We start from the raw sequence: 25,415 nt of genomic DNA on the forward strand, positions 1-25,415 counted from the left end.
ATGAAGATGATATTATCTTATGGTTTAAGAAATATAGCCCTGTGGGAGAGATGTTTTACCTACATCTGTTAACAATGAAAAAGCAGCTTTTATTCTTGAACACTTCAGGTATCACGTTAGCTGTGGTTTTTTTCATTGCATTGTAGTGCGTTTTTTTACTTACGTCAGGTTTTAAATAAAGCTGCGTTGGTTTTTTTTTATACTTCCTGTTACTCGGATTTGATAAAACTTTAGTGATAAAGTTATGTGCATTACCACCGTGGAAATACGTAAAATTTGTTGTTTGCCTGCAAATTTTCTCCATTTCCTTCAAGTCTGTTGGGAAGATCGGCAAATAAAGTGCATATTTACCACAAGAGACATTGACATGTTCCAGATTTCAAACACTACGCAGGGTCAAAAAAAAAAGCCAGTGGCAGGAGATTTCCATAAATCCTTGCTGGAACTGTATGTAGCATCAAAAACACACCAAATACTCATTGTGGGAACTTAGCCTAAGTGGGTCTTGATGGAGCCTTCACACCAGAATTAGTCATTCGTGCTTTTTCTAGCAAATAAAAGTTAGACAAACCCCAGTCAACTGTCTTTCATCAGGTTAGGTAAGTTGCAGAACAAAAATAAATACTGCAAAATTAGGAATCCAATTACAGATACAGAAAGAGTAGTGGAAGGCAAAATATTTTCATACATCAATTACCGTGTACAAGATTTATTCAAACCCCTTATAACACCATTTCGGTAGTTTTTTTATTGCACCCCCTGGCAGCAGTATCACTAATGTATGATCCCTGTGTGTAGTCGAATACTTGATTGCCATCTTCTTCTATTCTCAGCGTCACTCCGGTTGTCTCCTGCAGGTTGTGACCTGCTGCATCGCTCGCGAGCTAGAAGTCACTTTTCAATATAAGTCTTTAAGAGCCAGAACAATACCCTCATAGACTTGAACTGAAAGCTTGTGACCGTTAGCTCTAAATTAGGCTGGAGGCACACTAGATGTATAAAATATCCGTCCATTTTTCATGGACGAGAATCGCACAAATGTTTCATGAAGAAGTGATCCGTATGTCATCTGTCTGCAATGCGAGGATGCGATTTCCTCGCATAAAAGTATCAGTGTGACATCTGTATGGCATCCGTACGGCGAGATTTTCTCACCAGCTTGCAAAATGAACATATAATGGGGTCCATAGCCTCAAATATTTGTGAAAACATATATACAGTCATAGATATATATATATGTTTATATTTCATACAGAGGTAGATAGCAGAATAGGTGAAAAATCAGTTGTCGGCTCCTGTAAAATCATTACAGAACCCGACAGGATATGAACCATGGTTTACATACAGTAAACCATTGCATATCCGTTGTTTTTTTATATGTCCCTCACTAATAATGTTGTTAATAGTGTACTGTATGTGTGTAAAATTTTGGAGCTGTAGGTGTTAAAGGATTAATTCACGGAAAAAACTGGCGTGGGCTCCCACCCAGTTTTCTCCACCAGAGAGGGCAAGCCAGTGACTGAGGGCAGATATTAATAGCCTAGAGATGGACCATTGTTTTTGGGCCCCCCCGGCTAAAAAAATCTGCCCCCAGCCACCCCAGAAAAGGCGCATCTTACAGATGCACCATTTCCGGCACTTACCTTCTCTCTTCCCATTGCCCTGTAGCGGGTGGCATATGGGGTAATAAGGGATTAATGACACCTTATTTTCCCTCCTCCTCACTAGGTTCACTTTCCATAGATCACAGTTCAGTGTGTGTCTAGAGGAGGAGCAGCTGCTCTCTGCACTGAGGCTGCTGGAGGGGAAGAATTTGTTACTGTGTGACGAGGGCTTCTTCATGTGGACGGGGAGGGCCTGTAGCTATGGAGGGTGGGGTTGTTGCTATAGAGGGCATGTTTGGAGTAGAGTAGGAGGTTACGACTAGTTCTCATTTCAATGCCATAACACCCCCCCTTGGACGTTCTGTTCAGAATATCTAGAAAACTGTGCAAACTAGTGACAGAAAGTAAATTACTTATTGTCATAATTCTGCAGCCCAGATATGTACTGAGATTGTGAAAAGCCCGGACAACCCCTTTAAGAATTCAGTCTATTTTGAGGCTTTAGGACATCGTTATCTTTTGTTTTTCCATCACTACCAACATCAATAGTATTTTTTAGCTGTATAAAGGTTGTTTTTGAGGGAGAAGTTGTATTTTTCAATAATATCAAGGGGAGAGGGACTGTACATATAATTAACAGACTTTTTTAGTTTTGTGAAAATATATGTGTGTGCAGCTATATGATGGCTTATTGGTTTATGCAGGTCAAGCTGTAGAACTGAAATTTTAGGGAACATACAGTCATATGTTAAAATTTGGGCACCCCTATTAATGTTAACCTTTTTTCTTTATAACAATTTTGGTTTTTGCAACAGCTATTTCAATTTCATATATCTAATAACTGATGGACTCAGTTATATTTCTGGATTCAAATGAGGTTTATTGTACCAACAGAAAATGTGCAATCTGCATTTAAACAAAATTTGACCGGTGCAAAAGTATGGGCACCCTTATCATTTTCTTGATTTGAACATTCCTAACTACTTTTTACTGACTTCCTGAAGCACTAAATTGGTTTTGTAACCTCATTGAGCTTTGAACTTCATAGCCAGGTGTATCAAATCATGAGAAAAGGTATTTAAGGTGGCCACTTGCAAGTAGTTCTCCTATTTGATTCTCCGATGAAGAGTGGCATCATGGGCTCCTCAAAACAACTCTCAAATGATCTGAAAACAAAGATTATTCAACATAGCTTTTCAGGGGAAGGATACAAAAAGTTGTCTCAGAGATTTAACCTGTCAGTTTCCACTGTGAGGAACATAGTAAGGAAATGGAAGAAAATAGGTACAGTTCTTGTTAAGCCTAGAAGTGGCAGGCCAAGAAAAATATCAGAAAGGCAGAGAAGAAGAATGGTGAGAACAGTCAAGGACAATCCACAGACCACCTCCAAAGACCTGCAGCATCATCTTGCTGCAGATGGTGTCACTGTGCATCGGTCAACAATACAGCGCACTTTGCACAAGGAGAAGCATTATGGGAGAGTGATGCGAAAGAAGCCGTTTCTGCAAGCACGCCACAAACAGAGTCGCCTGTGGTACGCAAAAGCACATTTGGACAAGCCAGTTACATTTTGGAAGAAGGTCCTGTGGACTGATGAAACAAAGATAGAGTTGTTTGGTCATACAAAAAGGCGTTATGCATGAAGGCTAAAAAACACAGCATTCCAAGAAAAACACTTGCTACCCACAGTAAAATTTGGTGGAGGTTCCATCATGCTTTGGGGCTGTGTGGCCAATGCCGGCACCGGGAATCTTGTTAAAGTTGAGGGTCGCATGAATTCAACTCAGTATCAGCAGATTCTTGACAATAATGTGCAAGAATCAGTGACGAAGTTGAAGTTACGCAGGGAATGGATATTTCAGCAAGACAATGATCCAAAACACCGCTCCAAATCTACTCAGGCATTCATGCAGAGGAACAATTACAATGTTCTGGAATGGCCATCCCAGACCCCAGACCTGAATATCATTGAACATCTGTGGGATGAACTGAAGCGGGCTGTCCATGCTCGGCGACCATCAAACTTAACTGAACTGTAATTGTTTTGTAAACAGGAATGGTCACAAATACCTTCATCCAGGATCCAGGAACTCATTAGTAGCTACAGGAAGCGACTAGAGGCTGTTATTTTTGCAAAAGGAGGATCTACGAAATATTAATGTCACTTTTATGTTGAGGTGCCCATACTTTTGCACCGGTCAAATTTTGTTTAAATGCAGATTGCACATTTTCTGTTAGTACAATAAACCTCATTTGAATCCAGAAATATAACTGAGTCCATCAGTTATTAGATATATGAAACTGAAATAGCTGTTGCAAAAACCAAAATTGTTATAAAGAAAAAAGGTTAACATTAATAGGGGTGCCCAAACTTTAACATATGACTGTACAACCTGTTTATTAACTTACAGTGTATTTTTTTTTTTAGTGGGTATGTTCACACAGAGTTTTTGCAGCATTTTTTCTGCAGCCACAACCTGCTCTCTTGGTAGTTAAAACACTGTGTTTTCTTGGTGTGACATTTTTTGTGACGCATTAACATGTGTGTTTTGTCCACAGTACATATATACCGTAATAAAATTAGCTGTAGTTTTTTTTTTCACCAAAAACACAACAAAAAAAAAACTACAAAACCTGTTTCCTGCCTTGCTTGCAGTAATTTTGCACTTTCTTATTGCTTTCTACAAGTGAAAAAACGCTGCAAAAACACTGAAAGAATTGACATGCTGCTGATTTCAAAAGCGCTGCACTATTCCAGTTCAGTCAAGAAAAAAATAAAACAAGCATTTGCATGAGATTTCTGAAATATCATTTCTTTTGCTGGGAATGTAAAAAGCAGCTTTTTATTGTACAAAAAAATATGAAAAAAGAAAACCAATACCCTGCTGCATGTGAACATAGCATAATGTGGATTGTTTTTAATCATCACTAGCCATGTAGGATAAATAATACATGAACTTTATGAATGGATCTTATGAATGCTATTCCATTTTGTACCATGTGTACATAATAAACATATTTTTTCTGAAGTAAGATATTATTTTTATCATTTGTTAAGGCAAATTAAGGACGTGAATCTGCATTTACTTCATTATTTTGATGATGCCTCTGACATTATCTAATAGGCATATACTATATGGCAGACCAGGGGCTTAGATTTCTGACCACTATGGTAACCCATCCCCACAACATGTACCCTTTTTATGGATGTTAGCCTTAATGCACGCTCTGTGTCAACTTACTGAGCAGATTTTACAAAGAGTCATGCTATCAAGAGGTGGCAGTGTTGCCTGTAGGATAATACATCACTTCTGATATATATATATATATAGATAGGTAGATACGGTATATCATAATCTTTATTAAAAAAATAATAACATTAATAATCTTGTAATTTCCAGTAGAAACAGGATTACAGTGACAGGCATCACTTACATATACAACTGATAAAACAGGATTCACCAATCGCAATAGGTAATTTCACAGCTCACCCCCCCCTTCACGATGACCTTTGCAAACGCTCATTAGATACTTATATACAAAAGATAGCCAAGGAGACCATTCATTAAAGGGGTGGTCCAAAACTAACATTTATTTTAAAATTATTTTTAATGCACAGTGACAGTGAGCTCCCTCACCGGCTCTGATGACATGACGAGCAGGCAAGAAAGCGCACTGTTAGTGCACATTGTAAGGAGATTATCCGGCGAGCAGAGACCTGCAAGTGACCTTATGGGGCTGTGGCTTGTCCCTGCTCACCGGGTTCTCTCTAAAATGTACACTAACAGCACACTCTCTTGTCAACTTGTCACTGATTTTTTCTTCAGACACAGTGTGCCTGAGGAAAAACAATCGCTGCATGCAAGAGTTTGATTTTCTATTCAGATTGCACTTGGCCATGCAAGTCAATAAATGCATGGAGATCATTGGACTGCATTTGGATGACATCTGAGTGCCGGCCACTTCTGCACACTGACACCATGTAGAAGATGGAGAAATTTTGTTCTCCACCTTCTCCTCAAAGTGGACTGTACCCTCCGAAGACATCTCATTTGAGTATTCCAGCCTGCGCTGGGGGTGAACAAACGAAGCGTCATCAAGCAGGAAGCAGGTAAAAAAAAACAAAGCAGTTAGATAGCATATTGAGAGAACAATAGCGAATTTTTAATGAAAGTATGTTAGAAAACAGATAAGATTATTACATTATATTTAGGATTAACATAAATGTTAGTTTTGGACCGTCTCTTTAAGGCTCACGCACATGGGTTGTTTCCTGAAACAACAAAAAGTTAATCTAAAACATCTTCCGTGGCCAGTGTGAAAACTGCAAGATTTTCATTTTTATTTTTCATAAAGTTTTGTAATATGAAAAAAAATGAGGCAAAAAAATTATTTTAGCACAAAAACAGATTTAAACAATGGTCATTCCTGATGACACGCTCCCTTTATATTTCCTAATATAGGAACCATGTAGTAAAAAAAACATATTTCACTTATTGTTATCTAGCGTGCTACTCTGTTATTAATTTGAGGAACTTCAAGTTCTGCTTCTGAACGTCCATAGATGACTCAGCCCAAGCCTATAAATCAGGTGTTATAAATATCTATATATTAAGAGCTGTAAATCATTCTCAATCACACATATACTCACCCTTTGATGGATCTGTAGATTCCACATAAACATTCTCTTCCCGCGTTGGTCTTATAAAAACTACAACAGAGAAAATAATTTTGAATAATTACTTTTACTCATCCAAAGGACACTCCAGGAAAAAAAAACAAAACATCACATTGAGGGGTCTCTGGGTGTGATGTCTACTTCTAGTTTACTTATTTTTGGAGTCACTAACCCTCAGGACCCGCACTAGGAAAACCGCACATGTATCAGTATTTCTGCAATGTTCTCAGGTCAGCTAAGAAAATTGATGAAATGCATTATAGCAAACATTCTGTAACTTGTTCTTCACATGATCTACATTAGGCCTCTTTCACACATCAGGTTTTCGCCGTCAGGCGCGATCCGGCGGTTTTGACAGAAACCGGATCCGGCGAAATGCAATGCCGGATCCGGTTTCCCCCCCATTGACTTGCATTTGCGCCGGATCGCGCCGGATGGCCATGCGTTTCATCCGGTTTTCGCCGGATCCGGCAATGTGTCGCAATGTGTCGCGATCCGGCGTCTGGAAAAAACGTCTACTGTAACGTTTTTTGTCTCCGGCGAAAAAGCCGGACACGCCGGATCCGGCGCGTTCGGCTTTTTCACACAATGAAAGCCTATGAGCGCCGCAATGTGCCGGATCCGGCGAAAGCCTGATCCGGCGGCCGGATCCGGTTTTTTGGTCTGAGCATGCTCAGTAGCTCTGCCCACAAGACATATATAAAAGCAAGACAGTGGGACCCACAGCCACACCCAACATGCCACCCAAGACAGCAACCAGGCGCAGGAGAAGGCAGGAGACATCTGCAGCAGCACCATCAGCACCACCCCAATTGGAGCAGCATGCTGAACAACGGGAGGGGAGTCCAGCAGCAGATGAGAGACGGTAATTATCAAATCACCCATTCCTCCAAACTAGGGCTATTGAATATCAAGATATTCATTGGCCCTTTGTTTCTCTTTATTCAACAGCCGCCCAATAGATGCAGCAGCAGCAGCAGCAATGGCAGCAGCTGGAACACCACCCACAGGCATGGAGTGTGGCCACCAGGAAGACAGCACATCATCTTCTGGGAGCCCTCCCTCGCATCGTCAGCGTTTGACGGTAAGTTTTTATTTCCAAAATCCATCTTCTCTGTAATATATGTCTATTCATGGCCTTTTATTTCAAAACAGGAATCACAAGATGAAGAGGAGCTCCCAGAAGAAGAAGGATGGGGTGGACAGACACCTGGAGTGGGCTCACAATTGGTAAGTTTTTTGCATCAAACGCAGAAACACAACATCACACTACACACAACACATAGAAAACAATGTTCTGCAGACCACACACAGCAAACAAATGCCTACATCCAAAGACATAACATTTTTTGTTTTCTTCTCTAGTCTTCCCAATCTGGTGCTCGGCCAAGAGGTCCTCGCAGTGCCTCCCAGGGTCGTCGGCGACAGCAACGCGGCGGTCACCAGCGTGTAAGTATAAATATTTTTGCTTTGTTTTTTTGCACTTTTTATTTCATTTCTTTTGTGGAGGCTAATTATGTTATTTTTGTCTTTTTCTTTAACAGCCTTCACAGCGTGCTCCCGACTCTGACGTTGAGGATGGAGGGATTGATGTGGACCGCCTCATCGATCTCGTCAGAGAAAGGGAGCCGCTCTGGAATATGGCTGACCGCCGCCACGCTGTCCTGATCGTTACCCGACGACTCTGGGAGGAAATCTGTTCGCTCCTTGTGGGCCGCTGGGAGGACCTCAATGTTCGGGCCCAGATTACAGAGCGTAAGTATATACAGTACCGGTTGCTTGATTTAAACCAGTGTTTCCCGAACTCCAGTCCTCGTGGTCCCCACGGATCATGTGTTCAGGATTTCTATTTACTATGGAAATCCTGAAAACATGACCCCTGGGGACCATGAGGACTGGAGTTTGGGAAACACTGATGTTGTATACTAACCACTCCTTTCTCGTTTCAGGGAACAGAATTGTGAATCGGTGGCGGTCTGTGAGGGATCGTTTCAAGAAGGAGTTCAATAAAGAGATGCGGGCCCCGAGTGGATCTGGAGGACGCAGGAGCAAGTACAAGTACGCAGAAGCCCTGTCGTTCCTCCGGGAAACAATGGTCACCAGAAGGTAAATATTACACACCACATGTGAAAAAAAATGTTAGATGTAAATTTTTTTTTCAGCCAGGGCCATACCATGTCAGTATTTTAATTGTTTTTTTTTTCTCTTTATTCCACAGCACGGTGAGCAGCACTCGGGAGCCGGCACAATTGGACCCTTCTGAGGCGATCCCTGAGGAGACCGGCACCGAGGGACACTTCGACCGCCCCGGTACATCTGCACCTTCCCAGCCTTCCCACACATTCGACCCATCTGTCCCATCCACCAGCACAGGAGCATCGTGGCCGCCTACATTACATGAAGCTGCTGGTGAGGAGATCGCTTTCCCTTTACCCCACCCTTCTGCCCCTGCCACCTCTAGTACACCTGCGGGTACTGGGCAGCAGCGGCAGAGGGGTCAGGAAAAGACTTATGCGCCAGAGTTCTTGCATCTGAATGCATCTTTCCAGAACTGTCTCAAAGTCTTGTCAGAGCAAATCTCCGCAGGCTATCAGCAGATCAACTCCAGCATTCTGGAGGTGAAGACACTTCTGCAAACCATGCATTCAGAAGCAAGATCTTCGCCAAACCACACCTTTTTCAGGTCTGTTGTGGAGCGCATGGAAATGCTCTCTCCTGCCCAGCAGATGCATGTAATGCATTCATGCCACGCTGCTCTCCAGCAAGTTACCTCCCAACCTCCTCCTCCTCCCACCACAGTAGTTCCTCCACCTGCACCCCCTCCAGCCACTTTCCATCCTCCCCCTCCTATTACATCTACACCCCCTCCAGCCACTTTCCATCCTCCCCCTCCTATTACATCTACACCCCCTCCAGCCACTTTCCATCCTCCCCCTCCTATTACATCTACACCCCCTCCAGCCACTTTCCATCCTCCCCCTCCTATTACATACCATCCACCTCCAGCCACTTTCCATCCTCCCCCTCCTATTACATACCATCCACCTCCCCAGCACCATCCACCTCCCCAGCACCATCCACCTCCCCAGCACCATCCACCTCCCCAGCACCAGCAACCTCACCAGTACCAGCAACCTCCACAGTACCTGCAAACTCCCCAGTACCAGCAACCTCCCCAGTACCAGACATCTCCCCACTTCCAGCAACCTGCCCCGTACCAGACATCTCCCCACTTCCAGCAACCTGCCCTGTACCAGACATCTCCCCACTTCCAGCAACCTGCCCCGTACCAGACATCTCCCCACTTCCAGCAACCTGCCCCGTACCAAACTCCTTCCCCATACAACTTGCCATCAACATCATCTGCTCCTACAGTCCCTGCCCAACCCTCCACTCCACCACCCACCACCTCTTCTGCTTCCCACATGTCCACCCATTCTGTAGTTTTTTCCACACCTTCACCTCTAACTGTTCCTTCCCCACCACGATCCCAGTCCTCTCTCCACACTCCCAGTGTCGAAGTGTCCCGCAGCCCCTACAGCAGTATTTCCACCACACACTACACAGAATTATGTGTGTATTTAAATAAAAATGACCAGTTTTATGGTTTCAGTTTTATAGTTTCAAATTTTTATTAAACATGTTTATTAAAATTTTAAAAAAGTTTACTAAAAAAAACATTTTTCAATAAAAGTTAAATTATTTTACACTGGTTGTCTGTCATTTCTTTCTGCGGCGAAAAAGGTTAAATACAGGGTATTTAAAAGGTGAAATGGTATTCAAAACTAGGTATATAACTGTGGGTAAATTTTAGCTTTTTGCCACAGTTGTGTTCCTGGTTGTGTTTGAAGCAAAGTATTTCACCTAAAAAGTTGTGTTTATTGTTGGTGATTTCCTAACAATGTACACAACTTTTGTTAAAAGGTGAAATACTTTGCATAAAACACAACCAGGTACACACCTGTGGCCTAAAGCTAAAAATAGAAACCATGACAAGATAGCCAACTTTGGTTGGCAAAGGTATATACTGTTGGTACAGAAGGTACACAAGTTTGGTTAGGGCACAAATCTTTCACACTCTGTCATCCTGCCAGTGTACTCTGCCTTGAGGTGACATAAAGTATAGTGCAAAATTGTCCCTCATTACTGAAACCGTCACAGAACTTCTAGTGGTAATGTCATGGTAATCTTGCAAGGTGGTTTCTTCAGAGGTGTCCTCAATGGAAATGGGTTCCTTGCAGATAACAAAATTGTGGAGTACCACGCACGCTTTGATCACCTCGTCCACAGTTTCTGTCTTGAGGTTGATCGCAGTCAATAGGACCCGCCATTTGGCTGTCAGAATACCAAAGGTACATTCAACCATTCTTCTTGCTCTTGTGAGGCGGTAATTAAAAATGCGTTTTGGTCTTGTCAATCCTCTGCTAGAGTACGGTTTCAAAAGGTGTTCTGACAGCTGGAAGGCTTCATCCCCTACACAGACAAATGGCATAGGTGGACCAGATGTTTGCGGCAGCGGTCTTGGTGGTGGGAATTGGAAGGTGTTTCCATACAGTTTACGCCCCATGGCAGACAAGAAAACTTGAGAGTCATTGGAGCGGCCATAGGCCCCAATATCAGCCGCAATAAATTTGTATTCCGCGTCAGCGATGGCCATGAGGACAATTGAAAAATATTTCTTGTAATTGAAATATTCCGATCCCGATCCAGCTGGCTTTACAATGCGGATATGTTTCCCGTCCACAGCGCCCAAGCAGTTTGGAAACTGACATATCTGTTGAAACTTGTCAGCAATTTCAATGCACCTCTCTGTTGTGGGCTCTGGTAAAAACTCTTCAGCTAAGGAGTCCCACAGTGCACGGCATGTGTACTTCACAATTCCAGATATGGTGGAAATCCCGAGTCTGTACTGGAAATGCAGTGACGAAAGGGATTCTCCAGTTGCAAGAAATCTGTGGGGAATTAACAAACAATAAATTAGTTTTAAATCACAGCGTTACATACCAAAACTGACCTATAACACTTGGAGATACAAATTACCACCAACAAGATTGCAGTGAAAGTGTGCTCTGATGCGATCATATCCAATAAATGTGGCTTACCTTAAAGTCACCATCAGACGCTCTGCGGGTGAAACTGAGAAGCGGCAATAGGTGTCCGCTTTTCTTATGAGGTGTGCAATGCGCTCCACCAAGTAATCAAAATTCTCCATTTTCATCCTAACATATCCAAAAAATTTATCCGGGTTTCGTCGAAGGTCCATGCATAGTGTAGAATAGACCCCACGCGTCATTCTCTTGGCTGTGATGGGGTGGATCCACAAACGTTGTCTACGATGCCTGATGCGCTGCTGTCTCGCTCTCTCCTTCTCCAGAACAATCACCCTCAAACGATTTGCCTCCGCTGTAAAATCCGCCAAATTCTTCAAAATATTTCCAATGACAACATCCATCTTCGCCAGTACTTGCTCTTCTCTCCAACCTGCACTTTCTCCTCTACAACCTGTCAAAGAAGGGCTGTAGGAACATGCTATATATAGTTTTCCAGTAGCCAATCCCGTTCGGAAGGCCACAAGGGTCAATTTTAAAAACCGGATCCGGCGTAATCCGTCGAAAAACGGATAGAAAAACGGATGAACCGGATGAGACGGATCCGGTTTTGTCTGTCAAGAAAAAGACGGATCCGGCAGAAAACCGGATCCGTCACATCAGGTTTTACTAAACATTTGCCGGATCCGGCGTTCCGGCACGACGCCGGATCGCGCCTGACGCCGAAAACCTGATGTGTGAAAGTAGCCTTAACCATTTATTGTTACTTTCTGAAGACCACGAGTTTTTCAATATGTGTTTCCTAAAAATGTACAAAGTTCAAAGGTAATTGCTACATTTCCTGACCCCCCCATGATACTTTGATGTCACATAATAGCACATTTTAAGAAGGCTAAAGTGATGAATGTAATGAAATGGTTATAATTTCTATTCCCCCTTAGGGTACCGTTACACTTAGCGATGCACCAGCGATCCCGACCACGATATGACCCGGTCAAGATCGCTGGTGCATCGCTAAGTGGTCGCTAGTGAGCTGCCAAACAGGCAGATCTCACCAGCGACATAGCAGGGGTCGGGGGTCGTTACTTACCTGTCAGACAAGGCGATCCTGACGTCCTCCGCCCGCGTCCACGTGTCGCTCGTCGCCACAGCAGGAAGCCCAGCAGGAAGCTGACGACGAGAAACGGTCCAGGATGTTCTCACGCGATCAGCGATCATCAGCGGGGAGCCGGTCGGAGGTAAGTATCAAACATAGCGATATCGCTAGCAATATCGCTGCTGCGTCACAAAACCAGTGACGTTATAGCGATATTGCTAGCGATATCGCGTAGTGTAACGGGCCCTTTAGTCTACTGTCCTAATGATTGAAATCTCTACAGCCTGGGGCATCCTATAGATTCACCTCTGAGCACACCACGGCTATCTATGTGTGTATTATTCCTTTTTCTACTCTATTTAGTTATTTATCTACAATCGGGTATTGATTTTGCTACATTATTTTTCAGCACTGATGTTATCTTTGGCGTGTTTTGCCTTTTGCCGGCTGTACGTATCTATATTAATATGGTTATTATTTTCAAGCTCTTTAGTGATATTTGAATATATATTGCACTTTTTAGTATCTAGCTCTACTCAGTGAAGATAAGGCACAGGTAGGGCTTCTTATCATGGTTAGCACTGTAGATGGAGTCCTGGGTTCAAATTCCACCAAGCACAATATCTGCATGACGTTTGTATGCTCTCCTCATATTTGCGTGGCTTTCCTCCGGGTACTCCGATTTCTTCCAAAGACATACTCATAGGGAATTCAAATTGTGAACCCCAATAGAGACCATGATGATAACAATGTCTCTAACAGGGAACCTGTCAGGTCTCCAAATGTTTTTAGGCTTCAGATATGAGGATAATCTGCAGGTTAATAGTGTTACAATGCTTTACAACTGCCTTACTAAAAGGGGGCTACTGGGAGAAATGGACTTTAATCTTCCCAGGAGCCGCCGGCTCTCAGTCATAGAGGCGCAACCTACGCGGCTTTAGTCACCGCTCAGTACACAGTGAGCGTCAGCTGTTATTATGTTCCATCACTCAATGATACTTCGCTCTGCAGCACAACTGTGGTGCTGGTCATACTCACGGACAAGCCGTGAGATTGAGTAGTCAAGAGGTCCGGGGTCAGATACCAAGAGAGCTCATCATAAATGAACGTAAAAAGGCAATGGCATAGTCAGGTAACAGTTCAAAGTCATAATTATGGGTAGGTAGCGGATCAACACAAAATGGCAAGACAAAAGGACAGTCAAGCCCAGATCCAAGGTTGGGCAGTAAAGATGAAATACAGGAACACAGGGAACAGAGCAAGTGAACACCATTTGAGCAAAACTACAACTGGAAATATAATTGGAGGTAAAGAGCCAGCCAAATAGCCAGGTGATCACTCGAATAGCAGACACATGTAGAAAGCCCCAGCATGTCCGGCCCTGGTTGAATGGCTGAACTCAACATAGTGACAGCTCAGCATGCCACTGTCCTAGATTGGATGGCTGAACTGTCACTCACTGCTTAACAGACACACCTATAGGTGGAATCATGACAACAACTGTGCAGAGTGGAGCTGTCAATCAAATTGCAAAAGCATGCTCACTGTGTACTGCCTGGTCACTAGCCGCTCTGGCCGTGCCTCTATGTTTGAAAGCTCAAGGCTCCTGGGAAGAATAAAGTTCATTTCTCCCAGCAAAGTTGCTGTACAGCATTGTAATGTTATTAACCTGCAGGTTAACCCTATGTCAGCACCTTTATATTATTTGGGGACCCAACAGAGTCTCTCTAAGCTTTGTGGAATATGTTAGCATTATATAGGCAAGCATAATAAATAAATATGCACAGTGGTGCATTTTAGGTGTTTTATTAATAAAATATTTTGCACTGTTTATATAATAATAATAATAATAATAAAATACTAATTTTATTCATATAGCACCAACATATTCTATGACACTTTACAATAAAAGCAGGGACATGTACAGTCAATGAAGATGTGATGGTCAACGTGTGACTGAACACATCGCCTCCAGCAGGGCAAATTTCTATGGCACACGTCACCCTGGATACACCGCCTCCAGCATGGCGAATTTAAATAATATAACGTGCAGCCGGATACACCGCCTCCAGCAGGCGAATTTCAGAATTACACGTATAACTAGATACACCACCTCCAGCAGGGGGAATTTAAATAATAAAGGGAAACACCAGGGAAACTGATACAATGGAGGGCCCTGTGATAGGGAACGGGGATGTGGAGACCACCTGCACTCCCCTGAGTCAGTGTCTCTACACTCCTAACGATCCCTATGCCGGTTCTGCACCAGGCGCCAATCAGGAACCTAAAAACCCTAGCTCGCCCTGCCCCTAGCCCTTTCTAGTGAAATGGACGGTGCAGAAACTAATCCCACCACTGCACTGAAACACATAAAAGGAAAGTTACAAAACAGGGGTAACACCACTTAGCTTTGCTCTGTTGCTCTTGCTCCCAGCAACAGAGTCCACCACCAGAATTCAGCTTCCACCTGAAGCTACTACACCAGAGCTCTGCCTGAGCTGCCAGGAACTCCTCTCTGTAGTTCCTTCCTCCACCAGACTTGGTTGGAAATGAGTAATATCACCAACAGTGAGTGAGAGAACAAGACACACCTATATAGTTAAACCAGAGCAATCACACCTGTTAGTGATAATCACGTGCACTAAACTAAAGAAACCAGAGTGCAATGACCCTACTGGCCACCGGGGGCAAAACTAGAACTGAAATCACCACAGCGCAATGATCCTAATGGCCACCGGGGGCAAAACTACCTTAAAGCCAAAGGCTTGAAGGAAAAAAAAGATTACTAGTGCATTAATCTGTCATAATCCAACCTGGATCATGGCAGAAGACATCCCAACGTAACACACAGTTCAACAGTTACAGGAGAAGTGAGGACCTTGCTTGCAACCTATAAGGGAATTAATATACAGAGGGAAAAATAAGTATTTGATACACTGCCGATTTTGCAAGTTTTCCCACCTACAAAGAATGGAGAAGTCTGTAAGTTTTATCGTAGGTACACTTCAACTATGAAAGTAAATTGCAAATTAATATTCACCCCTTCCCCCTCCCATAATCCCGCCCACCCCTCTGCACTGGTATCACTGATTCAATCAGACTTCTGCATGCCCAAGGATCGCATCTCAATCCTTAGACTGGCCGTCTGCTCCCATGACCTGATAATGACAGCTGCATAGAAATACATACTGGCACGCTCATGTCAGGAGAGCAGAAGGCCAGTCCGAGGAATACAATGTGATCCTCGAATGAGTAACTCGGCTGTCTGATTGAATTAGTGATGCTGATGCAGAGGGGTGGGCATGATTATTGGTAGGGGAAGGGCTGAACATACATTTGGCATTTATACACTTGCCGATAAGCCTGTAAATGCAAAATGAATATTCACCCTGCCCATAATCCAGACCAACCCCCCCCTGCCAGTGTCACTGATTCAGTCCGACTGCTGAGTTACTTCGCCAAGGATCATATCGCAATCCTCGGACTGGCCGTCTGCTCTCCTGAGCTGAGCGTGAAAGCATGTATTTCTATGCAGCTGTCATTCTTGGGTCAGGAGAGCCAACGGCCAGTCCGGGGATTACAATGTGATCCTTGGGCGTACAGCAGTCCAACTGAATCAGTGACAGAGGGGTGATTTGTTCGAGGCTTACAGCAGCACAATGGGGCTACGTGCAAAAATAAAAGTTACATATCCTGAAACGGCTGTCCATGCCCTATTTCTGGATATTATTAGGATACTACAAAAAAATGACCTGACAAATTCCCTTTAACTGCAGTGACTAAGACTGGAATACTCTTAACTTTATAGTAAATGTTTGGGTCTGCAATACAAACAAAGGACAGTAGGATTTGTGAACATCTTCAGGATTTGTGGGTCCTGTTCTAGCTAGATACACTGTAATGGTTGCAGATATTAGACTGTTTTTGTTTTTTTTGTTTTTTTAACAAAGCAGTATTCCTCTATATAGCACTGCTTTTAACCCATTTTTATTACATTACTTGTTAAGTGAGCCACATTATCTCTACATACACTCTGGTTGTTTAAGCTGCTTTCTGAACTAATAGGATTGAGTCTAAAGGTACTGTCACACTTAGCGATGCACCAGCGATCCCGACCAACGATATGACGCAGTCAGGATCGCTGGTGCATCGCTAAGTGGTCGCTAGTGAGCTGCCACACAGGCAGATCTCACCAGCGATCGCTGGGGACGGGGGTCGCTACTTACTTGTCACACTAGGCGATCCTGACGTCCTCCCGCCCGGCTCCACGAGTCGCTCGTCGTCACAGCAGGAAGCGCCGCAGGAAGCTGACGACAAGAAACGGTCCAGGACGTTCTCGCGCGATCAGCGATAACCAGGGGGGAGCGGTCGTAGGTAAGTATCAGACACAGCGATATCGCTAGCAATATCGCTATAACGTCACTAGTTATAGCGATATTGCTAGCGATATCGCTTAGTGTGACATGCCCTTAAGCATTCTTAAAATTGCCTTTGCTTGTCAGTGAACTTATTAGTTGAGTTGTGTGTGTTATTCTTTATCCCAAGCAAGGAGAATGCTCAGGAAAAGATAGAAAGTTTATGAAAAAGTAAATTCCACTCTTGTCTTAAAATGAGGAAGTCTGTGTGAATGAAGGCTTTCTCTGTCGCTAACCTTACCTGTGATCTCTGTGAAGTATATAGAATTACATTTTATACTTTCATTTTCAATTATTTTATTTTTACTGTATAGCGGTATCGGCATTTGACATTTGTAGTGGATAAAGCATGTAAATTACTTATAGTCTACCTGTCCTCTAAAAGGGAATGTGTCAGTAGGTTTTTGCTACCTCAAGTATGTGTAGCATGGTGTAGGCAAAGAGACCCTGAATCCAACGATGCATCACTTATTTTACTGGGTACAGAAGTTCTGACACAATTAATGTTTTTAGATTTAGCAATGCAGCAGAGCTGAGAAATCTAACCCCACCCACACACACCTCCCGGTCTAGACAGCTATAGACAGTGAGCTGCTTATCACGGGGGGTGGGGTGTGGGGTGGGGGAGTCAGACCAGGACTGTGCTAATACAGTCATTGCAAGTAAAACAACAGGACAGAGCTTGATAAGAGACGCCAAACTGAATTCAGTGTTTTAACCCCTACAGCATTCTGTCTTCAGATTACTACATTCCTTTAAAGGGAATCTGTCATGTGAAAATATGCTAGTAACCTGCAGACGTGGGGTAAATCAGAAAGTTAATAGCGTTCTGACACAGTACATCAATGAATATTCACTGCTCTCCACGCACATAGTACCAGCATGGGGAGCAGTGAGTATTCTGGCAGCTGTCCTCTGCTTGTAAGTAGCGCATGACGTCCCTGCCATGTGCAGCTTACCAGCATAAATCAGCTGCCAGCATCAGAATAGGATGTTGCGAGGGAGGGAAGGTAAGTAGGATGTTTTTTTTAAATGTTTTTCTGATGAGGGCCATGCATATCAGGATAGGGATGAGAGGGCTGTGCATTCCAGGATGGGTGCCATGCATACCATGCTAGGGAGGAGGGGGCTGTGAATACCAGTATAAGGATGAGGAGGCAATGCATACCAGGATAGGGATGAGGAGCCATGCATACCAGTATAGGGATGAGTGTGTCATGCATACCAGGATGAGGATGGGGGGAATCCATACCAGGACAGTTATGAGGAGCCAAGCATACAAGTATAGGGATGAGGGGGCCATGTATACCAGTATGTGGATGAGGGGGCCATTCATACCAGGATGGGCATGGGGGACATGCATACCAGTATAGGGTTGAGGAGTCATACAAACCAGTATATGCATATTAAGATGGGGATGGGAGTCTTGCATACTAGGATGGGGATGAGGAGACCATGCACACCAGGATGGGGATGAGGGGGCCATTCATACCAGGATGGGAATGGGCGGCATGCATACCAGCATAGGGATGAGGGGACCATGTATTCCAGAATGTGGATGAAGGGGTCATGCATATTTAGTGATGAGGAGCCATGCATACCAGTATAGGGTTATGGGGGGGCAAGCATACCAGGATGGGGATGAGGAGGCCACGCATACCAGGATGGGGATGAGGTGGGCATGCATACCAGGCTAACTCGAGTCAATAAGTTTTCACATTTTTTTGTGGCAAAATTAGATGTCTCGGCTTATATTCAGGTTACAATAGAGTATATATGTTTTATTTTTTTTACTTTTAGATTTCATTTTTGTCCTTTTTTATGTAACTATTTTATTACTCTATCCCTAAACCTACCCCTAGCACTAACCTAGACCGAACTCTATGGCTATGTGCATACGATGCACATTTTTTGCGTTTCCGCAGCGTTTTTTTCTGTGCGGAAATGCACCAAAAACGCAAAGGATTACTAAAGCAAGGTTAATCAATGATAATCCTGAATTCTTGTGCACATGCTGCGGAAATTTCTGTCCTTATTCGCAGCGTTTTATTTTCCGTAGCAAGTCAATTCTTTTCGTCGATCTGCAGCGTTTTTCACCTATTGACTTCCACTGAGTCACTCAAATCTGCAGCAAAAACACAGATGTAAAAAGGTTTGCGGATTTACTGCGGATTTTGTGCGGCTTAGCTGAGGATTTGATGCCAAAAACGCAGCAGATTTGTCAAAGGAAGTTATGTCAGAAGGAGGAAGAGTGTGTGGGCGGAGAATGTAGAATAGTGCCCATCTTGGTTGAAGCACATCAACAATGGAGGTTGGACAAGGAAATTACATCACATTTTTTTTTAAATACTATATCTTTATTTAGCTAACAAATTCGCAAACAGATCCGCATACAAATCCGCATGTAAATCCACATAAAAAATGCATAAAATTTGCATAAAAAACGTGTGGAATTTCCACTGCGTTTTCTGCCAAGAAATGCAGAAATCACGCAGAAATTTCCACAAGCAAATCCGTAACGTGCGCACATAGCCTAAGGCTGTGTGCCAATAATGAGTGTTTGGCGCTATGTATTTTTGCTGCATCAGAAACGCTGCGTCTTACAGTTCCGGCAAAGTGGATTGAATTTAAAGAGAAGTCTCATGGCCTCTGTGCTTTTTTTTAATGCTACATAAACTGACTTGTGGTGCAAAATTTAAATTGGCAACATCTCAGTATCTCTTCTTGGTACGCTTAGTTTAAAGTGCAGATTTTCCCAACAGACCTGCATTACATGCAGAAAATCCGCAGGGAAAAAACACATATTTTTACTGCGTTTCCGTTGCAGAAACGCATTCAAATAATGTGTAATTCATACATGAAGTTTTGTCAAAGCTAAATACCAGAAAGTATCCAAAACAAAGCAGCTTTATGTAAAAAGCAACACACCAAAAAGACAAACACCACAGTGTCAAAAATGTAATAAAAACTCATGAAAGAAACAAACTAAAAAATGCAACAAAAATACAAATAACCGAATTTACTTAATAGGTGCAGAAATACTGCAGAAAATCGGCAACATCAAAAACGAACAAAAAACTTGTGGGAACGTAGCCTAGCTCTAGTCCCAGCCATAATCGTAGCCATAACCTAACTCTATTCTTAACCATAATCCTATCTCTTATCCTAACCCTCTAATCCTAGTCCTAACTTTAGCTAAGAATTGAAAAATTAAGTAGAAAATTAAAGTTTATTCTAACATTAGTGATTGTTTTTTTTCAGGAGACACATTTTTAAATTTGGGACAGCGCTGCCAATAGTTCTCAGTCTCTTCTCTCACAAAATAACAAGTGGAAGGAGAGGCAGGGAGCTGTAGGGGAGCACAACTCAGCCTTTGTCATCTCAGTCACTGCATGTGCAGAGTGCATCAGTTGAGATGAGTTTTTCATAGGCTGCTGCTCTCTGCCTCAGCAGCCGTAGTCCACCCGATGAGCATTCAATGTGCATCACTACACTCTAATAAGAGATGGCAGTGGGGGAAAAGGGCAAAATTTGGCACCATCCTTCGAATTTGGTGCTTAGGTCAACAATTCTTTTGACCTCCTCCATGCTATGCCCATGACTATGAATGCTGAAAATTTCTTTTCCTTTCCCAGGATGCCTTGAGGCTATCGTCATCCATTTTCTTGTCTGCCTGACCGAAAAGCCTGCCCCTCTCTACTATGGCTCGGTGTGCCTTGAAAGACAGGAGAACAAGAGCAGAGACACAAAGACCTTCCCCTATTTCCTGTAATCCATCTCAGAATCTCAACTTCTAGAGATAGTCAGTCACCTTGGAGCACTCTTTTGGGGGTTAGAAAACATAATTGATAAATATACAGATCTGCAGATTGCTTATTAAGAATATGATATCTCAAAGGAGAAGTGTTTTTTTTAAGTACTATAAATATTTAAAATTAATTTTTCATAAAAAAATAACAATAGGAAATTTTAAACTACTTTTTTGTATTATTTTTTGTATATCTTTTTACACTGTTTTGACTGGCCAATGATTGACATGGAATGTATATTTGCAAAATAATGTACCAATAATTGGCCAGAAAAAAAATAAAGGAAAAAAAAAGATCAACTTATAAATTGATTTTTATAATATATGTTCATAAAGTGGTCCACTGTAAAATCAGAGTTAATGCAGTAAATATTTTCCAACATTTCTTAAGGTATACAAAAAAAAACAACCAACCTAAAATTTCAACATAAACTTACACTGTGCAATGTACGGCTGTTTATCTGGTAGTTGCGTCGGTCTTGGAACAGGTACAGGGGGGCGATTTTTTGCTACTGCTGAGGATTGTTCGGTATCACAAACTATCTCATAAAGTGAACTTCCAACACATGTGTCATATACACCTTCAGAATTTATATCATAATAGCCGGCTGTGCTGCTTCCTGGATAGAATTAATAAAAAAAAAGAAAAAAAAAAAAAAACTTCATTAATAATAATAATCTTATAATAATCTTTATTTTTATATAGCGCTAACATATTCCGCAGCGCTTTACAGTTTTGCACACATTTTCATCACTGTCCCCGATGGGGGCTCACAATCTAAATTCCCTATCAGTATGTCTTTGGAATGTGGGAGGAAACCGGAGTACCCGGAGGAAACCCACGCAAACACGGGGAGAACATACAAACTCCTTGCAGATTAAAGGGATTTTCAAAAGAACAAAGTACATTTTAATGCATAGACAATGGAATAATAATAATTTCCACAATTGGGTGTGTTTAAAAAAATATTCCTGTGCTGAGATAATCTTATTAATTTGCCCATGCTGTGTACTGTGTAATGACCATGTCTGGCCATACAGAGGAGGAAGCAAAAGTGTTTAAAAACAAGCAGCATGTTTTACATAATAAACAAAATCCGCTGTGATCCCCTGCTGTCCTGTGTGTATACTCTCTTTTGCTTCCTCCTCTGCCCAGGAGCTGTGGTATGTGCTGACTATGTTCCTGCATGGTATAATGTATATTTTTGTGATACTGGTATAACACTGGCCACTTACCGTAGGTTTCTGGGCATGATAGATTGAGATACTGGCAAAGGGTTAGAATATTGGAATTTACTACAATAAAAGCAACACTTACATGTAAAGGGACCTATGTTTTACCAAAGAGTCATCCATAAGAAGTAAAATAAAAAACTGCATGTAACATGTTGTGACATATACAGTGGGTGAATTAAGTATTGACCACGTCACCAACTTTCTAAGTAAATATATTTCTAAAGATGATCTTAACATTAAATTTTCACCAGATTTCGGTAGCAACCCATCCAAAGAAATCAAAACATAGATGTCCACAAATTAATTCATGTGTAATAAAAAGAAATGACACAGGGAAAAAGAATTGACGACATGAATAAAGATATTCTTCCGACAGGTATGTCCATCCACCCAGCTCTCCTGCTGTCTGTCTATGAAGGGCACACAGTGCATCACCCAGCTTTGCACATAGACTTGCCTCTGCACCTAGCATTCACATGGTATGCCTTTCAGCTAACCCCAGCTTACCCCAGTGTTATTTATGACCTTGTTTACTCTGGCTTGATCATATGCATCTGGTCCACTCTTAATTGTCTGACCAAGAAGAGTAGAGACTACTCCTCTCTGCTTCACACCTGACTACACTTAGTTGTACATATATTGCAGAGCACAAGTCTGCATAAAGACTTCAGTCTGCAGTGTCATTCCTATAAGTGTGTTCTAGAAGTGTGAAGATTAATTTAAGAATTAAAACCAGAATTGAACCAGAAGGGAACTGAAGGTAACTGGACACAGTCACTGTAAACAATGTTTCTGTTTGTTTACACTTTCACCCCCATAATCCTTCACTTTCTGCTAATTCCCCTAATCCCTACTCCTAGTAAGGAACTGTTCATCTCTTCTTCAATCCTCCCCATCCACCTCACCTCCACCTCAAAACTGTACCTTAACATACAATCCTCTGTCTCCAAACACAGACAGCCCCCTCATTCCCTCTCCTGCTCCCACCTGCTAACACTTTCTCTGCTCCTTCTCACTGCTGGTGATATCTCCCCAAATCCTGGTCCTCCTCACCACATTCCCACAGTCATTTCTACCTCCCATCCACGCTCTATCACAACCTTCCGTAACCTCTCCAACCTTATACCCATTCACCCAGCCCCCGCTTCCCCAGTCCCACTAACAGGAACTCTGTGGAACGCTCGCTCTGTCTGCAACAAGCTTTCCTACATCCATGATCTTTTTGTAACTACCAAACTTTCCTTCCTCGCCATCACCGAAACATGGCTCACCCCTTCTGACACAGCCTCTCCTGCTGCACTTTCATATGGTGGCTTCCACCTTTCTCACACCCCCCGCCCCAGCAGCAAACATGGCGGAGGAGTTGGTTTTCTCCTGTCAGATACCTGCTCCTTCACCCCAATCCCACTGCCACCCTCTGTTACCCTCCCTTCCTTTGAGGTGCACTCTGTGCGCATCTACTCCCCCTCCAACCTCCAACTGGCTGTCATCTACCTCCCCCCAGGGCCAGCCACCACCTTCTTTGACCACTTCACCACCTGGTTACTTCATTTCCTTTCCGCGGACATCCCTACTATCATCATGGGCGACTTCAACATCCCCATTGACACTTCCCTCTCAGCTGCCACTAAACTCCTATCTCTCACTTCCTCCTTCGGCCTCACTCAATGGTCTTCTACAGCCACCCACAAAGATGGCCACACACTGGACCTCATCTTCACCCGCCTCTGCTCCCTATCTAACCTCTCTAACTCACCTCTTCCTCTCTCTGACCACAACCTTCTCACATTCTCTTCCCTCTTCACTCCATGTCTACAATCCCCACCCCACAAACTTTCACACCCTCGCAGGAATCTTAAACACCTTGACCTACACTCATTCTCTGAATCCCTCCTCCCTCTTACAGATATAAGTTCCTTACACAATGCGGATGACGCTGCCGCTCTATATAACACCACAATAGCTGTAGCTTTGGAATCCGCTGCCCCACTTACACATACCAAAACTCACAAAATCAACAGACAGCCCTGGTACACCAGCCTGACCAAAGAGCTGAGGCGAGCTTCCAGGGCTGCTGAGCGCAGATGGAAAAGATCCCACTCCAACGAGCACTTCATCGCATTCAAACAGTCCCTCACTACTTTCAAGACCACACTCGCCACAGCTAAACAAACCTACTTCTCATCTCTCATATCCTCCCTGTCTCACAACCCTAAACAGTTATTCAACACCTTCAATTCTCTCCTCCGCCCCCCAGCACCTCCTCCCTCCCCACTCATCTCAGCTGAAGACTTTGCCTCATTTTTCAAGCAGAAGATTGATAACATCAGAGAAAGTTTAGGTCAAGAACCCCCAGAGCCCTTCCTCCCGACTTCCCAGCCCTCCACCTTCAAAACCAACTTCTCCACCATTACAGAAGATCGACTCTCCACTCTACTCTCAAGATCACATCTCACCACCTGTGCACTCGACCCGATCCCATCCCACTTCATACCAAACCTCACCACAGTCTTCATCCCAACCCTAACCCATCTCTTCAACCTATCACTAACAACTGGTGTTTTCCCCTCAAGCTTTAAACATGCCTCATCACACCTGTCCTCAAAAAGCCCTCTCTTGACCCATCCTCTGTATCTAGCTATCGCTCTATATCACTTCTCCCCTACGCCTCCAAGCTACTGGAACAACACGTCTACCTTGAACTGTCTTCCCATCTCTCTTCTTGCTCCCTCTTCGACCGCTTACAATCTGGCTTCCGGTCACACCACTCCACTGAAACTGCCCTTACTAAGGTCACCAATGACCTCTTAACCGTCAAGAGCAAGCGACACTACTCTGTCCTCCTCCTCCTGGACCAGTCGGCTGCCTTTGACACAGTGGACCATTCCCTATTATTACAGACCCTCTCATCCCTCGGCATCACAGACTTGGCCCTATCCTGGATGTCATCATACCTAACAGACCGGACATTCAGCGTCTCCCACTCACACACCACCTCCTCACCTCGCCCCCTATCTGTCGGAGTCCCACAAGGTTCAGTCCTTGGGCCCCTGCTGTTCTCTATTTACACCTTTGGCCTGGGACAGCTCATAGAATCTCATGGCTTTCAGTATCATCTCTACGCTGATGACACACAGATCTACATCTCTGGACCAGATATCACCTCCCTACTAACCAGAATCCCTCAATGTCTGTCCACTATTTCATCCTTCTTCTCCGCTAGATTTCTGAAACTCAACATGGACAAAACAGAATTCATCATCTTTCCCCCATCTCACGTGACCCCCCCTACGAACCTATCAATTACAGTAAATGACTGCCCACTCTCCCCAGTCCCACAAGCTCGCTGCCTCGGAGTAATCCTTGACGCTAATCTCTCCTTCAAACCACATATCCAAGCCCTTTCCACTTCCTGCCGACTTCAACTCAAAAATATTTCACGAATCCGTTCATTCCTCACCCAAGAATCTGCAAAAACCCTAGTCCATGCCCTCATCATCTCTCGCCTTGACTACTGAAACCTCCTGCTC

The 25,415-nt window shown here is 43.3% G+C and overlaps 1 protein-coding gene across 1 annotated transcript in view; it reads right to left on the reverse strand.

Moving 5' to 3' along the window:
• The window catches only part of PIK3AP1 (phosphoinositide-3-kinase adaptor protein 1), a 203,334-nt gene that overhangs the window by 34,837 nt on the left and 143,082 nt on the right, over positions 1 to 25,415 (reverse strand). Inside the window, exons 10-11 of the mRNA XM_073585858.1 lie at positions 21,087 to 21,269; positions 6,256 to 6,315 (exon numbers count right to left, since the gene is read on the reverse strand). Coding sequence (XP_073441959.1) covers positions 6,256 to 6,315; positions 21,087 to 21,269 — 243 coding nt within the window. The remainder of the gene's footprint in view (positions 1 to 6,255; positions 6,316 to 21,086; positions 21,270 to 25,415) is intronic.

Source organism: Dendrobates tinctorius, unplaced genomic scaffold (assembly GCF_039654945.1).
Source record: "Dendrobates tinctorius isolate UK_male_01 unplaced genomic scaffold, ASM3965494v1 ptg000089l, whole genome shotgun sequence".
Lineage (NCBI taxonomy): Eukaryota > Metazoa > Chordata > Amphibia > Anura > Dendrobatidae > Dendrobates > Dendrobates tinctorius.